General features: G+C 46.6%; 1 protein-coding gene across 6 annotated transcripts in view; it reads right to left on the reverse strand.

The window, feature by feature from the left end:
* MYLK (myosin light chain kinase) overlaps nt 1–17,539 on the reverse strand; it is a 337,690-nt gene that overhangs the window by 120,014 nt on the left and 200,137 nt on the right. For all 6 annotated transcript variants that reach the window (XM_049878336.1, XM_049878326.1, XM_049878354.1 and 3 more), the window contains 2 exons: nt 12,800–12,934; nt 9,158–9,310 (listed from right to left, as the gene is read on the reverse strand). In XM_049878336.1, coding sequence (XP_049734293.1) covers nt 9,158–9,310; nt 12,800–12,934 — 288 coding nt within the window. The remainder of the gene's footprint in view (nt 1–9,157; nt 9,311–12,799; nt 12,935–17,539) is intronic.

Consider the following 17,539-nt stretch of genomic DNA (forward strand, 5'->3'; position numbering starts at 1 on the left):
TCCCCAATAGAGGGACCACTGCCTATTGCTGTCACAGCCATTTATGAAATCCCACTCTTAGACCCTCAGCCTGTGTCAGAATCCCTGGATGCACAGATGGTCACCTAATGCAAATGGACATGGAATGTCCCCTCCTCTAACCACTCCCAGTCTCCCCTCTCCCCAAATCTCTCATACACACACACACACACACACACACACACACACATACACACACACACCTCTTGAAAATGCATTGATGGTGGGGAGGAAAAATGATTGCCTTCACCTTAAACCTACTGAAGATTTTCTTTAAGTTTTGAACCTGAGCTATTAGTTACTACTCTGCAAAATACCATTCCAACAGGCCCTATTATGCTATGGAAATTCAACCAATCACCACCGAAAGGGAGCTCTAGAAGCATAGCCCTCCCCTCTTCCTTTAGTTGGTGCTCAGAATCCTGCAGGGTCCAGGGACCCCAGGTCAGCCTCCTCCTTTCCCTAAATTCCAGGGTGGTTAGCTCAAGAGGACTTGTCCTTATTAAAGGAGGATCACTTTCATCCAGCTGAAGTGAAGCCCAGCCCCTTCCCATTTCCAGGGTGCTTATGCAAGCAGCAAATCCCCAGGGAGGTATGTGAATTCCCTTCCAAGAAAATCTGTCTCCTAACCAAAGAGAACCTATTTGGAGAGTCAGCAAAACTTGCTGCTACTTGGGCATAAAAAAAAGATTCTTCCTCCCATGGCCTTGATCTTTCTTGGCTCTCCCCCACCACTGGCTTCTCCAAAACCTAAGAAGCAAATGGGAAGAGAAGGGTGTCACAAAAAGAATGAAAGGAAATAATGATGTATGACATCCCAAAAAAGATCTCTACCCAGTAATGACAGGAGCGCTAGAAGGGAAGCAGGCATCGTTGCACCATAGCCTTCTTACTGTCTTAGAAGTTATAATCAAACTCTAAATTTAAAAGTACAGCATCCAAGCTGCCCCAATGTCCCCTCCCAATGAGAGCCTGGAAACCACACTCTCCACCACATTGTCATGACATGGATCACATTGTGCCATTAGGAACCCAAAGCTATAATCTGGATGGCATTCTTGACCAAAGACTCCAAAGCAAGCAGATGGTAGCTATGACCCACAGTGGGCTACAGAAGTAGACAATTACAAAACTCTGTAATCACTCAATTAGTAAAACGAGGCTCAAGTTCTATGTTGTTGTTAGGTGCCGTCGAGTCGGTTCCGACTCATAGCGGCCCCTATGCACAACAGAACAAAACACTGCCCAGTCCTGCGCCATCCTTACAATCATTGTTATGCTTGAGCCCACTGTTGAAACCACTGTGTCAATCCACCTCGTTGAGGGTCTTCCTCTTTTCTGCTGCCCCTGTACTTTGCCAAGCCTGATGTCCTTCTCCAGAGACTGATCCCTCCTGACAACATGTCCAAAGTATGTAAATCACAGTCTCGCCATCCTTGCCTCTAAGGAGCATTCTGGTTGTACTTCTTCCAAGACACATTTGTTAGTTCTTTTGGCAGTCCATGGTATATTCAATATTTTTCGCCAACACCACAATTCAAAGGCATCAATTCTTCTACGGTCTTCCTTATTCATTGTCCAGCTTTCACATGCATATGAAGCAATTGAAAATACCATGGCTTGGGTCAGGCGCACCTTAGTCTTCAAGGTGACATCTTTGCTCTTCAACACTTTAAAGAGGTCCCTTGCAGCAGATTTACCCAATGCAGTGCATCTTTTGATTTCTTGACTGCTGCTTCCACGGCTGTTAATGGTGGATCCAAGTAAAATGAAATCCTTGACAACTTCGATCTTTTCTCTGTTTATCATGATGTTGCTCATTGGTCCAGTTGTGAGGATCTTCGTTTTCTTTACATTGAGGTGCAATGCATACTGAAGGCTGTGGTCTCTGATCTTCATTAGTAAGTGCTTCAAGTCCTCTTCACTTTCAGCAAGCAAGGTCGTGTCATCTGCATAATGCAGGTTGTTAATGAGTCTTCCTCCAATCCTGATGCCCCATTCTTCTTCATATAGTCCAGCTTCTTGGATTATTTGCTCAGCATACAGATTGAATAGGTATGGTGAAAGAATACAACCCTAATGCACACCTGTCCTGACTTTAAACCAATCAGTATCCCCTTGTTCTATCAGAACAACTGCCTCTTGATATATGTAAAGGTTCCTCAAGAGCACAATGAAGTGTTCTCGAATTCCCATTCTTGGCAATGTTATCCATAATTTGTTATGATCCACACAGTCGAATGCCTTTGCATAGTCAATAAAACACAAGTAAACATCCTTCTGGTATTCTCTGCTTTCAGCCAAGATCCATCTGACATTAGCAATGATATCCTCGGTTCCATGTCCTCTTCTGAAACCAGCCTGAATTTCTGGCAGTTCCCTGTCGATATACTGCTGCAGCTGTTTTGGAATGATCTTCAGCAAAAGTTTGCTTGTGTGTGATATTAATGATATTGTTCTCTAATTTCCACATTCGGTGGGATAACCTTTCTTGGGAATAGGCATAAATATGGATCTCTTCCAGTCAGTTGGCCAGGAAGCTGTCTTCCATATTTCTTGGCATAGATGAGTGAGCACCTCCAGCACTGCATCTGTTTGTTGAAAACATCTCAATTGATAATTCCATCAATTCCTGGAGCCTTGTTTTTCACCAATGGCTTCAGAGCAGCTTGGACTTCTTCCTTCGGTACCATCGGTTTCTGATCATATGCTACCTCTTGAAACGGTTGAACATCAACTAATTCTTTTTGGTATAATGACCCTGTGTATCCCTTCCATCTTCTTTTGATGCTTCCGGCGTCATTTAATATTTTCCCCATAGAATCCTTCACTATTGCAACTTGAGGCTTGAATTTTTTCTTCAGTTCTTTCAGCTTGAGAAACACCGAGCATGTTCTTCCCTTTTGGTTTTCCATCTCCAGCTCTTTGCACATGTCTTTATAATACTTTACTTTGTCTTCTCGAGCCACCCTTTGAAATTTTCTGTTCGGTTCTTTTACTTCATCACAAGTCCTATGACATGGACGCAAATGTACCCATACCTATCCAGAAGTCTCCCTGTAACATGGAGGAACTACATGGTCTACAAACCTAACTCTTATGTTCAATCTACATAAAACTAAAATATTGGTTATAAATTAATTTAACGTTTAGTTCATTGCTTGCCTTCTTAGGATTTAAAAATCTTTGGACAGATGTTTTCGGTGGATCAAGGTTCTTAAAAAAATAATAACAGACAAGTTAAAACTAACACTTATCCTTCTTCTCCAATAAATTTCTCTTTAGCCAGCATAAGTATGAAAAAAGTTTCACTGCTTTAAAGTTCATGGAGGAGCCCTGGTGGCACAGTGGTTAAGTGCTCAGATGTTAACCGAAAGGTCGGCCGGTTTGAAGCCACCAGTCACTCCATGGGAGAATGTTGTGGTAGTCTGCTTCCGTAAAGACTTACGGCCTTGGGAACCCTATGGAGCAGTTTGACTTGACAGCACACAACAAAGCTCATGGCAGGGCAGGGTGTGTACCTCACACCATGTGGATAGATTATGTAATGTTCAAAGTAACTGAGTGTAACTTGGGACGAGAGGAGGAGGCAGCAGTATCTTTCAATTAAAATGATCTTCTCCAGTAGTCGGAGGCTGTCACTGCTCAAAGCTGCCCAAGAGAGTGCCTGTTACTAATCTGAAAATAGACTGTGCCTCCACCCATGCACTAATTGTCCAGTGAATGGTTGACTTCACTAGCTCCTGCTGTCTTCATTAGGGGCTCTTCATCAAAACAAATACTCTAATTAATATGCTTATTAAGTTTTAGTTCTTAAACTTCCTTTTTTTTAAGCTTTAAGTTTATCCACATTTTATGTCTTAGGTGACCCTAGTAGGCCCAGCAGGCTTTCAGTTAAGAAAGCAAATCATTAGGCTAAGAAACTAAGTCAAAACGGGCACAATTAGCAGGTTATTAACAAATCCAGTCACTTAAGAATTTGAGCCTTGACAAAGATAATTCAACTCGAAAAACCAAACCCATTGCCATCGAGTCAATTCCAACCCTACAGGACAGAGTAGAATTGCCCCACAAGGTTTCCAAGGATTAGCTGGTGAATTCAAACTGCTGACCTTTTGGTTAGCACCCAGGCTCTTAACCACTGTACCACCAGAGCTCCAAAGATATTCCAGGGGGAGATAAATTTAAAATATTCCAGTACAAAGAAGCCCTTCACCAATGCCTCACTCTAAACACAGTGAAATATTTACTCCATTTCAGATCTTCCCGGGCTTTGCAGGAATTTGAACGAATCATCCTTTAGATGCCATCCTGGGTCAAGAGGGAAGATTTTCAACACCTGGTTGACTATTTGTACTTGGGATTTCCATTGCTCCCACCCCCAACCCTCCGCCCTACCCCCACCCTCCCAGTTTGAGGGGAAGGAGGCCTGGTGGTGCAAAGGTTAAGTACTGCGCTAACTGAAAGGCTGGCTTTTCGAACTTACCCAGCGACTCCACAAGAGAAAGACCTCGTGATCTTGCATAAAGATGACAGCCAAGGAAGCCCTATGGGGCAGCTCTACTCTGTCACATGGGATGCCTATGAGTCAGAATCAAATCAATGGCACCCAATAACAGCCGGAGGGGAGGAAGAGAAGGAATCTTTGCTGAGAAACTCCTGAGGGCTCATTTGTGGATTCCCTGCACACTCCAAGGAGCACTGAACCCCCAGGTACGGAGGAAGTGAGGAGAAGGCCTCCCTGTGTTCCAGGGGATACACGCTGACCTTAGACTGCTGTCATTCACTTACTGAACACAGGCTCACACGGAGGGCCTACATGTCCTACATGTAATCAAGTAAAGCATAGTCCTGCCCACAGGGAGTTTACAGTCTAACGGGGAAGAGAAACATCTGATTAACAGTAACATTTCACAGTTAGAATAAATGCTTTTTCCTTACCCCAGAGGCCCTGCAGGGTCTGCCCTCCCTCTCTCTGAACTCACCCTCTGCCACTTGCTCACTTTTTCCAGCCATGTCAGCCATCTTGCTGTCCCTTGAATAGGCTAGCCTTGTTCCTGACTCAGGGCCTTGGCACTTGTGTACCATCTGCTTGGAACACTCTTTCCCCAGTTCATTTAAGTCACTGATCAAACGCCACCTTCTCAGGTCATCCTTCACCACTCTACTAAAAAAGTGCCCCTTCCATCATTCTCTTCTTCTCACACCTTGTTTGTTTTTAAAATGGTACTCGTCATTATTTGAAATTAAGCCAGGTGCTGATGACAGTCTATTTCCTCAACCATGTAAGCGCAGGAGGGCGGGCCCTCCTCTGTCCTATTTGCTGCCATTTCCCCAGAGCACTGCCTGGCAACAAAGTAGGTGCTCAATCAAGATTTGTTGTAAAATAAGTACAGTGATAAGGGGAATATGAGGTCTTAGGAGAACTCACTCTGTGGTGATGAATGAAGGCCTCTCAGGGAAAGTGATATTTGTGGGAGTTACTCAGGATTTTCAGGGGAGGGAGAACCAGAGGAGGGGGAGCAGAGAAAGCAGGGAAGGGTGGCCACAGAAATTGCATCAGAATGTCAGGCCAGCAATTTCTGGATGATTGCAAAACCTTGGCAAAAGGCTAAAGAGGCGAGAAAGAGCCCCCACATCTGGCCTTCAGCAAAGTATCTGCTGACTTTGGACAGAGTTTGCCGCCAGCAGAGCTGCCCCCAGAAATGCACCTCAAGGAGCCTGGCCATTTAGGGACAGAAGCACTGCCGAATGGCGCCATCTTGTGGCCGGGGTCCTTGGAATGAAGTGCCTGAGACTATCGCTTTAGGTGTCTAGCCCAACACCTCCCATCTCTGCTTCTCTTTGCCCCTTACCAAAAAACAAAAAATGACCCACTGTGGCAAGGTTGATCCTTTGGTAAAACTGCTCCTGAGTCTCGGTATTTTTAACTATTTCATCTCATTTAGAGGTCTGGGTTCCGCTGGACAACCATAACACTCACTGAGCACTTCCTCTCTTCTCGGGGTATTATGTGTATGGATTCATTTACGCCTCACAGTCCTGTGCGGTGACCATCAGTGTCCCCATTTCACAGAAGAGAGAGAGTTAAATAGCAGCCCAGGCTGCAGGGTTAGTAAGTGGCGGCGGCAGCGTCCGCGCCCAGGCCGGGCCATCTGGCTGCACAAGCCCTGCTCCCCACTGTGCCCCAGAGATCATGAGGGAAGAGAAAGGCCTGGGCAGCCACGGAGAGGGAGGAACAGCGGGCTGGTACAGAAGGGAACAAATTTCCATTGCGGCAATCACCTCCCCACCCGTATAGCTGCCCCTGGAGGACCCGGAGCCAAAGGAACTGCCAATAAAGTAAGAAAAACCCCACAGCTGAGGAAACGAACTTGAGCCTCCTGAGTGCCGAGGGGCACGATGCCAGAGGTGTCACTGTGCCAGGCTGCCTGCCTCAATCCTGGGCGGGAACAGCCCAAACGCTGCCTGGCCTGAGTGCGTGGCTGTATCTCTCATTCGCGTTCACCATTTATGGTATCTGAGCCTCTGTTTAGCCTTCGCAGGCCAGTAAATCCCCCACACTGGGAGGGGGTTCTCACTCAGGCAGGGCTGCTCTATAGCAAATCCAAACAGCCCTGGCTGAGTTCTTGCCCGGGTCCTCTGGGTTTCTGCTTTCAAACATGCTTGTGTGGGTGACCCCAACCCCTGGTCCCAGGGGCAAGAAGAATGGCCCCACAAACTTCTTAATCCTTCTTCCGGGGACCCCCACCTCTGATGGGACTATTGCTTAGCTTGTCTCTCTAATCCAATCTAAACTCATGCAACTGGGGACAGGCCCTGGATTAGCTGGGCCGTCGGCTAAATTAAGAGGGAGCAGCTCAGAAAAGGAAGCTGAGCTCTGTGGTCCAGTACGCCATTCTGACTCTCTGCCCAGCACTGGACATTGGGGTGGGCCGCACTGGTCACCAAGAAGGACCCCCTTCTGGGAAGGTGATGGGGGGAGCTGAGAGTTGCTCCCCTGATCCTGGAGATGCCATTCAAATCTGTTCTCTTTTCCTCTTAAGTCTTAACACCACCATTTCCCAGGGCCCCTCAATGAGCCACGGAAATAGAACTTTGAGGATAAGTGGGCTAAATGCGTCAGCCAGAATGCTGGCTGACAAAGTCCCCCCCCGGACCAGAGCCAGGCTCTGACCCATGTGGAGGGCTTCCTGGAAGGCCGGGTAGACCAGTTCATTGACAACACACTTCAGGGAAGCCGAGGCACGTCAGAGAAGTCGGAAAGTCCAGGGAGCATGCCCACTCCCACCAGAGCACGTCACGGAGCCAGCGTTGGCCACATTCTCCATCGGTGCCAGTTCCTTTATCTCTCAGGGATTGGCACTGCCCAGCCCAGGTGGTCAGCCTCCCTGGTTGGGCCAGAGGATGGGCAAGCAGGAAAAAGGGCAGGGCACAGGGATAAGCGGGGGCTTCAAAGCCACAAAGATCTGGGTCCAAAGGCCAGCTTCCTTACTAGCTTGTGCTTAAGTGAGTTACCTTAATTTCTTTTATTATTGTACTCTAGATGGTTTACAGAACTAGCTTCTCATTAAACAATTAATACACACATTGTTTTGTGACACTGGTCACCAACCCCACGACATGTCAACACTCTCCCTTCTCGAACTTTGGTTCCCTATTACCAGTTTTCCTGTCCCCTCCTGCCTTCTAGTCCTTGCCCTGGGCTGGTGTGCCCCTTTAGTCTTGTTTTATTTCATGGGCCTTTCTAATCTTTGGCTGAAATGGTGAACCTCAGGAGTGACTTCATTACTGAGCTAAAATGGTGTCCGGGGGCCATATTCTTGGGGTTTCTCCAGTCTCTGTCAGGCCAGTAAGTCTGGCCTTTTTTGTGAGTTAGAATTTTGTTCTTCATTTTTCTCCAGCTCTGTCTGGGACCCTCTGTTGTGATTCCTGTCAGAGCAGTTGGTGGGGTAGCTAGGCACCATCTAGTTGTGCTGGACTTAATCTGGTAGAAGCTGTGGTAGCTGTGGCCCGCTAGTCCTTTGGGCTAATCTTTCCCTTGTGTCTTTGGTTTTCTTTATACTCCCTTGCTCCTGACGGGGTGGGACCAGTGGAGTATCTTAGCTGGCCATGCACAAACTTTTAAGACCCCAGACACTCCTCACCAAAGTAGGATGTAGAACATTTCTTTATAAACTAAGGGTTACATTCGTTTCTTGAGATCCCCCTGGGCTGTTCTGTATAAGACGGGGACATTCCCTCCCCCCAGTTGAGGTCTAAACAAGATAGTACAGGTGAGGTGAACATATTTAACACCATGACCAGCAAATGTCTTTTTTCTTTTTCTTCTCAGTGAAACCATCTCCTGCAGCCTCCCAGAAGGTGGCTGCTCTCACCACAGGGGACTCTCCCCAGAGGCCTGAGCCTGGGAAACAGAGGAGACACAGTCTCCTGCTAGTCTGATGGGCAAAACAGAACACACCCCTCCCAGTCCAAGCACCCAGGCGACCCAGCCATGCACAGCAACTGGGGGCCCAGGACAGGGTGAGGTAGGAAATCAACCTTACCTGAAAGTCCTGGGCCCAAGCAGCACTTCTCTGGGAACTGTCACCATGCCCACCATTACCACAGCCCAGGGAGATCTGTCTTAAATACCGTGGCTCCACTGGCATTTCCTAGGACTAAGTGCTTGGAGCTGATCAAAAGATGACCAAGATAATAAGATTACTGGGACACCAGTCAGGTGGTGGACAAAAACAAGCCCAGAGTAGGCAGACAGAAGGAGGAGGAGGGTGAGCTGTGACCCTCAGAAGCTTTAACACCCACACTCTGTTACCCAGTGTCCCCAGCCCTTAAGGGGCCATTCACGAGACTCGTGAGGCCTAATACAGATATGAGTTCTCCTCCTGAGTCCTCTTTCAGTGTGTTCTGTTTGTCTTCCTACTACACTGGGAGCTTCTTGAGCTGAGGGGGCCCTTGTCTCTTTCCCCTGCATCTTCCCACAGCCCTGTGGGGTGGGGTGGTTGGAGGGGGGATTGGCCTTTGCATGTCTGTGTCCTCTGGCAGATTGTCACTGTGAACTCCTGGAGGCCATCTCCTCCACAGTGGATGTGTCTACAGGAAAGGTGCTTCTAGCAAGGTGCCCTGAGGCTCCTACCATGGACGGTGACCCGGGCGCTGCAGGACGCCTGCCCCAAGGTGTTCTCCGCTAGACAGGTGTAGGTACCATGGTCCTCCGGAAGGGCATCCTGGACGTGGAGCTCAGCCCTGCCGGCCTCGCAGCTGGAGTGAGCATACTGGATGGGCTGTTCTGTAGGGGGAAGCACAGGAGGCTCAGACCCAGGAGCACCACAGTGGGGACAGGAGTGCCACTGCCAGCTCTGCTGAGGCTGACGATGGTCTTGCCTGCTCACAACTACTGAGGGCCCACCCCGGCAGTTAGACAGGCTTGTTGGTGTAGAAAGGCAGGCGCTGGCGCTGTGAAGAAACGGGAGCAATTACTATGTGGGGCAGAGGAGCCTGACTGGGGCTGGAAGGATGCAGGGGAAGGGATTCTGGGGGACTTTAGAACTGAGGAGGGAAAAGGACACTGTTCTGGGCATTCTGTCTTAAATAGTCCTCTAACTCACATGCTCTTCATAGAATTCTGAGCCTGGAAAGAATCCTACAGGAACAGCTGGTCCACAGTCCAACCTCAGGCAGAACAGACCTTGCCCAGACTGCACGCGAGACTCCTGCTCCTTTAGATGTCTCCAGAAATGACATTCCATTCCCACTGCAGATACGTATCAGAAAGCATGTCTGTGTCCACAACCTAATGTTGCAGTTAGGTGCCTTTCTTCTGCGTGGTCCGGTGCATTTTAGGGTTCAAAGGCACGATAAGCATAGGGAAGTAAAAATGACTCTGGCCCCTTCTTCCCAGAGTCCCTTCTAGGAGAGGGCTTTATATTCAGGTCACATAAAGTCCTGCCGGGAGACAGGAGTACACACAATGAACTTCAATGGCTTCCTTAATGCCGTATGTTGTTTCTGAGACTTTGCCATTCTAGGATATAAGCTTTCATTTCCAGGAAGGAAAAGAAAAAGTCTCCTTACTGGGGAATCTGGCCTTACAGCAGGAATGTGTCCGCTTGCTCTATACGAAGCAGCTGTCAGGTGGCACTTCATAAAAGTGGGGGCGGGCGGCGAGGGTGGGAGAGAGTACAGAAGTTCTCTCCCTGTAGGCAGTGTTTTCTTCTGCACACAGCAACTCTTAACGTCTCCCTGGCTGTTTGGCAAGGGGACCATCCATCATGCCATCGGGCCAGTGGAGAGCTTCTGCCCAAACCTTCTACACTTCATAAAAGTGGGAGTGGGGCTAGCAAAGGCAGGGACCAGGGTCCTGCTGCTGTTAGTTAAACACTGCTCTCTGTTTTCATTTTATACCCCAAACCCCCCCTTCATGGAGAATTCCAGAACATTCCACGACTGCCTTTAAAGTGCCTCTACTGTCCAAACACGCACTGACAAGCGTTTTGAGAACTCTCCTTTTCCTGGAGCATAACTCATTTTGGCCCTCCAAACATGGGATGGAACAGTGGTCCCAGAAAGGAGTTGTTGGCTCCGGGTACATCAGGACTGGGAGAAACTGAAGGTCCCAGCTTCAAGTCTGCATAGTACCAGAGTCAGCAGCCAGGGAAACCCAACTTGAGCATGGGCGCCCTCTAGTGGCAAGGATGTGGAAATGCCAAGGTTCATCAAGAATAAGGTGAGGCTGCTTTTCAAGTTCTGAATGGTTTTTAGGCCAGGGGTCAGCAAACTATGGCTTGTGGGCAAAATGTGATCCACACATGTTTTTGTATGGCCTGTAATCTAAGAGCCAGCTTTATGTTTTTAAATGACTGAAAAAATCAAAAGAAGAATATTACATGATGTGTGAAAATCATATGAAATTCAAATTTCAGAGCCCATAAATGAAGTTTTATTGCACCACAGCCATGGTCGTTTGTTTACATATTATCTACAGCTGCTTTTGCAGAGACTGTATGGCCTACAAAGTTGAAAATATTTACCATCTAGCCTTTTACAGAAAGGCTGGCCCCTTGTTATGGATTGAATTGTATTCCCCCAAAATGTGTATCAAATTGGCTAGGTCATGGTTCCCTGTAATGTGTGGTTGTCCACCATTTTGTGATCTTACGTGATTATCCTATGTGTTGTAAATCCTAACCTCTATGATGTTAATGAGGCAGGACTCAATTTATAGGATTAGGTTGTATCTTGAGCCAATCTCTTTTGAGATATAAAAGAAAGAATTGAGCAGAGAGGACAGTGACCTCATGCAACCAAGGAAGAAGTGCTGGGAGCAGAGCATGTCCTTTGGACCCAGGGCTCCTGCGCTGAGAAGCTCTTAGACCAGGGAAGATTGATGAAAAGAACCTCCCCACAAAACCGAGAGAGAGAGAAAGGCTTCCCTTGGAGCTGGTGCCCTAAACTTGGGACTTCCAGCCTCCTAGACTGTGAGAGAATAAATCTGTTTGTTAAAGCCACCCACGTGTGATATTTCTGTTATAGCAGCACTAGGTAACAAAGACACCCCTGGTCTAGACTCTCAGCCAGACAGAAATGAATCCATCTTACCCAGATCCATTGTGAGCCCTTAACCTCCTTGCTCTGCCCAGCCACCAGGTAGCTGCCTCCTTGCAGTCAGTGCACAGAGCCTGACAGGAACTCTGTCCTTAGGTGTGGGTGGGAGGGAAGAAGGGAAATCTCCCTTCTCACTTACCTACTCAAGAAGACCACATGTTGGAAGATGACATGGCACCTCCTCTCACTGACTAAAGGTAATTTCTGGCAAAGCCTGAGCAAACCATAACCAAGGAGGAAGGTTCACACGTCAATGATGCAGCAACAGGGGGAACGATGTGCTGTGATGGGCACTGCTTCTCCCTTAGAAAAGTGTTCCAGCAGATGTGAGAGCTGGCCGAGCCTCCTCACCGATAAAGAAGCCGACGTCCAGAGAAGTGGGCTGTCCAAGGTCACACAACCACTCGGTGGGAGAGGAGGACCAGTGCCCACGTCTCCCCTGACTCTGGGCAGGTGCTTTCTCATTCTCCTGTGAAGCACGCCCTGCTCAACTTCGTCAATTTAATGGGCTGTTCTCACTTCTAAAATTAGAGCTCTTGGCATTAAAAAGTCCCTTTTAAAAAGGGACGGGTGATAATATTTGGTAATTTTTTTTTTTAAAGGTCCTTACTTGGCAAAAAAAGAAAAAGAAAGGTTGGTACGCCTCTGTAGGACTATAACATTGAAATAATTATTGGTCTATGAATCCCCAAACCACCCCCCACTAAGTAAAAGGCAAGGCCTCTCAAACAACGTAAATAGTTTGTTAGTTTATTTGTCCATTTGCTGAAGGCTACAAATATTTACTGAGGGCCTACTATGAGTCTGGCCACAGGAAAAGGAATGAAATTGCTCGTGTACCTACGTGCCAGGCAGCTCATTAAGCACTTTATAGAAATGATCTAATTTAATTTCCATAACTACCACTCAGCAAGGTAGATGGCATTATGGCCATTTTACAGATGGAGAACTCAAGACTCAGACAGGAGTAGAACCATAACCAGTGGCCCACAGCCAGTCAGCAGCGGACTCCAACTCCCAGACTCTGAACCCCGTGCTGCCTTCTTACACCACTGGGATGACTGAGGCAAAAACAGTTCAGACTGATAAGTGGGGGAGCCAGGTGCAGAGATGGCAATGCAGAGATGGCAAAAGCGGGGTGCTGGAGCAGGAGTCTGGGGCAGGGGGAACTCACCATTGAGCAGCCAAGTGATTTGGGGCTCCGGGGTTCCCTGCACAGAGCACTGCAGCACAAAGTCCTGGCCTTCGATGACGGAGCAGTCCTTCAGGACACTGGAGAAGGAGGGGGCCACTCCCGCCATGGCCAACTCTGTGAGGGCAAAGAGCACACAGGCTGTGTCAGCCCTCCAGCCTGGCCACTCTGGGGACTGACCACAGTCACTCCGAGCCTTACACACAGATCCCCCAATGCCCTGGGAGCCCAGCACTTCCTTGGCGGCCTGTCCTTGCCTGGATCTATCTCTTCACACTTGGGAAGCAGGCAGCACTACCAGTGTATAGACCAGGAACCTGAGGCCTAGTGACTGGCAGGGACTTTCTCACAATCACAAAACAGCCTACATCTAGGAGGGATTGGAATCTGGGCCTGCTTTCTCTTCTCTGTGACTCCAGGACCTCCAATCTCATCTTAACTTGAACTATCCTGGAGTGTCCTGAGAGCTCTTTCTTCCTGTCTTTCTTGGTCCTACTCTACTTTTTAATGTCTCTTATCTTCTTTTACAAGGAGCCCTGGTGGTGTGATGGTTAAGTGCTCAGCTACTAACTGAAAGGTTGACGGTTCGAATCCACCAGTCACTCCATGGGAGAAAGACGTGGCAGTCTGCTTCCGTAAAAGTTACAGCCTTGGAAACCCGGAGGCAGTTCTACTCTGTCCTACAGGGTCACTACGAGTTGGAATCAACTCAATGGCAATGGGTTGGTGTTTTTTGGTATCTTCTTTAATGTGTCTTATCGATGATTACAGTCTTTTGAATACATTTTTACATGTACAAACATTCCCACTAGTGAAGACATTTTAATTTTAGATTATTATAATTGTTTTTTTTCCATTCTAGGGCTGAATTAAATGACAAGACTAACATGCGTTATAGTTTTTCAAATGTGGTTTGAGGCCTAGCCTAAGCCACTGGTTCAGAACCGCTGGAGTCCTGGGAATATGCGTTTAACAAGTTCCCTCCTCGTGATTCCGGTGCACGTTTTACTTGTGAACCACTGAACTGGACTTTCAAAAAGCCTTCTAGGGATAGATAATCACTTCTACAACAACCAGAATATGCTGCAGAAATGCCAAGGTGGCTGTTATCCGAGAAACGAGAACTGGATTTGGTGATTAGAAGATACACACACTCCTCACTTATCGACATGGTTAGGTTCCAAAGTCCAGGTCATTACATGAAAATTGGTGTTATGCAAAAATGGAGGATGAGCACATCAGATCACAAAATGGAAGATGACTAACATCATTACATGACAGCCAAATTACGTCACTCTATAACTGCCAAGCCACTCAGAATCATGGCCCAGCCAAGTCTACATATAACCTTAACCATTACAACCTGGGCGTTAGTTACTGCCAGACATATATCGTTAATGCACAAAGTAGTCCAATAGTAGATTTTTTAATATTGTCGTAAATATGAAATGTCGTAAAACAAGGCAGTCAATAAGACAGTGAGGAGTAGGTGTATATCATATTGTCATAGCTTTTCAAAAGAAGCTATCCAACACAGTGGTAATGGGAAAGGCCATATTATATTGCAAGGGCCCAGGGTCAAGACTTGACTGTGACAATGCCATGAAATTGTTATCTTTAGATCACCTTTAGCTTGTTTTACACGTAAAGTTAATAATTTCCCATAGTCAGGCTCAAGGGTGAAGCTGGGCTTTACGACCAGCTCTCTGACTCTATGTCCACATTTTCTGCTCTAGAGCTGAGTTCCCTTAAGGGGAGAGTCACAGTGGGAGAGCAACTACAAGATGGAATGATGGCAAATAGGCCTGGCACTGAGGAATGGGTTATCCAGAGAGGTGTGGGGAGGCACTATCCCCACCCTTTCCCTCCGGCCAGCATCCAACCCTGCATTAGAGCAACATCTTTGGACGCCATTGAAAAGAATGTAGGCTTTAGTGTTAGGTCAAATGAAACAAATCCAGTATCTTTTGCTAGGCTTGTGATTTGGACAAGTCACTTAACCTTACACCTACTCAGTATTTTCATCTGGAAAATGGGTGTGTGTGGTAAAGGATTTAATTTTATCCAAAAAATTTGCTCTTTTTATTTGGTTCCTGAGGGATACTGCTAAAACTCTGGAATTTGTCGAGTGATTGAAGTGTCTTTGATGAGGCCTCCAGACTACACCTGAGGGTTTATGCTAATACAATGCCCCTTGTGTGTAGGCTGGCCAGGCCAGAAAGACCCACCCTGCAATATCAGCTGACCTCGGGAGAGGAGACAGGATTCAATCAACCATGACTATGTAACGAGGTCCCAAGAAGGCTCTGGACGCAGAAGTTCCATGGGCTTCCTGGCTAGTGATAACTGTGCATGTGGGAGCGTAGCAGATCCTTTGGGACATGGAAGCGCCATGCTGGGGACCTCTCTGAGACCTTCCCCCATGTGTCTCTTCATTTATATCCTTTTGTTATATAGTGGAACCTGTGAGAGCCAGAATTCAACAGGGCTGCCTTGTTTTACCAGGTCTTGCATGTTTTCTGCCTTTGACAGGGTGAAATCTTACCATTTTTCTATCGCTATCTATCAGTGGAGAATATTTGAGTTTCCCTTCTCTGACAGATTTCCGTCTTACATAGCTTCCAGCTTTCATAGGTTTTACTGTAATAAAACTGCAATCATAATAAGTGCAACATTTTCCTGAGTTCTCTGAGTCATTCTAGTGAATTATCGAACCTGAGAGGGTAGTGGGAGCCAGCAGGTCAGAAGTGAAGGGAGCCTGGGGACCCCCAAGCTTATAGCAGACTTCCTGAAGGGGTGGAGGAAACTCCCAAATTTATAGCCAGCAGGTCAGAAGTGAGGGTATCAGGGCTTCCAAGCTTACAGTTAGTGTCTAAAGTTTTGGGCTGACTTGGCAGGCTGGTGGACTGTGCCCTTTAACTTGTGAAGCCTGACCTAGATCCAGGTGGTCAGGGTCGGGGGAAGAAGGACTGCATGGGCAGTCGGTGTCAGAATTGAGTAGAATCACACTGATTAATCATTACAGGGTATAGCTCTAATTAATTCATGATATTGGTGGGAGAATCAAATGAAGTAATGCAGGAAAAACATTTAGCACAAATCCTGGTACATAGTACATACTCAATGAGTATTAGCTATTACAGGTAGTCCCCGACTTATGACATATTCAAGTTACGATAAATCGTGCTTATGACAGACTTTTTTTCTTTTTGTACATCTTATCATTAGTGATATGTACTACATACAATGTTGTAGTGCATAAAAAGAACACACAGACAACTCTTACTAATTTCCTGACTAGAAACACCATTCCCTATTCCAGGGATAATACAGACGGTCCAGAATCTTCCACAAGTGGAGTTATTACCGCAACTGAGAAAAAGTCGATGTTGTCCTTTTTTTTATGGGCATGTGTATTTTTTTTATGTATGCATGTATTAAAATATATCTGTAAGTTTATGTGTAATGTTTCCAACCCTCAAAGACAAATAAAGATTGGATTTATAGACATACCAATAATAAAAGGCAATAATGAAAACTAAAGAAAAACAAGGGGGTTTGACTTACATCAGAACTGACTTACGATGGAATTGTCGGAATGAAACACCATCATAAGTCCGGGACTGTGCACTCAGCCTATACCTACGGCAAGTTCGAGGTGAAAAGGAATGGAGAGATAAGGTGGCAGCTTGAGGGACAGTCAAGCAGAAGGAACATTTCTATCCTTTTTTAGCACGGGTAAGACCAGAATGTACTTGTAGGGAGAAGGCAGGAATCTCTAGATTAGGGGTGGGGATAGGTTGAAGAAATCAGTAGGAGAGTAAATTATGATTAGGTAAGATTTTAGAGGATATGGGAAGGGATAGAAAGAGAAGTATTACAAGGGTATCTAACTGCTTTTCTGCAGTGACAGAAGTCAGACAAAGAGGGGGCTGCAGGGGAGGCCACGAGAACTTGCATCAGATGCATCTTGGGAAAGTCATCTTCTGAGAGTGAACTGGGTTTTGTTTTTGTTTTGAGGTTAGAGAAGGTTTAAAATAGATAGTGTCTTCAAGGAGACAGGGAGGTAAGAAGCATTTCTGGAACAGCAGAATAAGGACTGCCAAAACTCTGCTCTTCCATAAAAGCAATGAAAACACTAGAAAAAAACAGTCAAAATTAACTTTTTAAGAACTCTGGAAATTAACCAAAGGCTTGCAACATTCCGAGGAGCATTCATTCAAGAAAAACAGCTGAATCTCAGTAAGAACAGCTAGCTTTGTGGTGTTTTCGCTAGCTTGATTCCCATTCCTGCTGCCCCTCCCCATGCCCCAGCTCTGTGGTTACCTTGAAAACCAACAGCCTTGCAACTATGGTAGCTGTGAAAACCAGCAGCCTAGCAGCCACAGGGTACACCCAAGGCATAATGGGTTTGAAGCTCCTCAAAAGCCCCACCCACAAAGGACTTTCACTTTTTCACCTGCCTGGCAGTTCCCTGAACAGCTCTCTTCTCAGAGTTGCCTTTATTTGACCTAACTCAGAGCTTGCTCGATGTGAATAGCTCTATCTCTAGGGTGTTTGTCAAAAACAATCAGTGGCAATTGTTTAACATCACAGCTGCCCAAATACCAGTTGGGGCTAACAAGAGGCTGACTACAAAACTTAAAAGGAAAAACTGGGAAATCAGATGTCTATAACGGGTCTTGAAAAATCTTCAACATATTCTTGGGAACCTAAAAGGCC

Source organism: Elephas maximus, chromosome 1 (assembly GCF_024166365.1).
Source record: "Elephas maximus indicus isolate mEleMax1 chromosome 1, mEleMax1 primary haplotype, whole genome shotgun sequence".
NCBI classification, from domain to species: Eukaryota; Metazoa; Chordata; class Mammalia; order Proboscidea; family Elephantidae; genus Elephas; species Elephas maximus.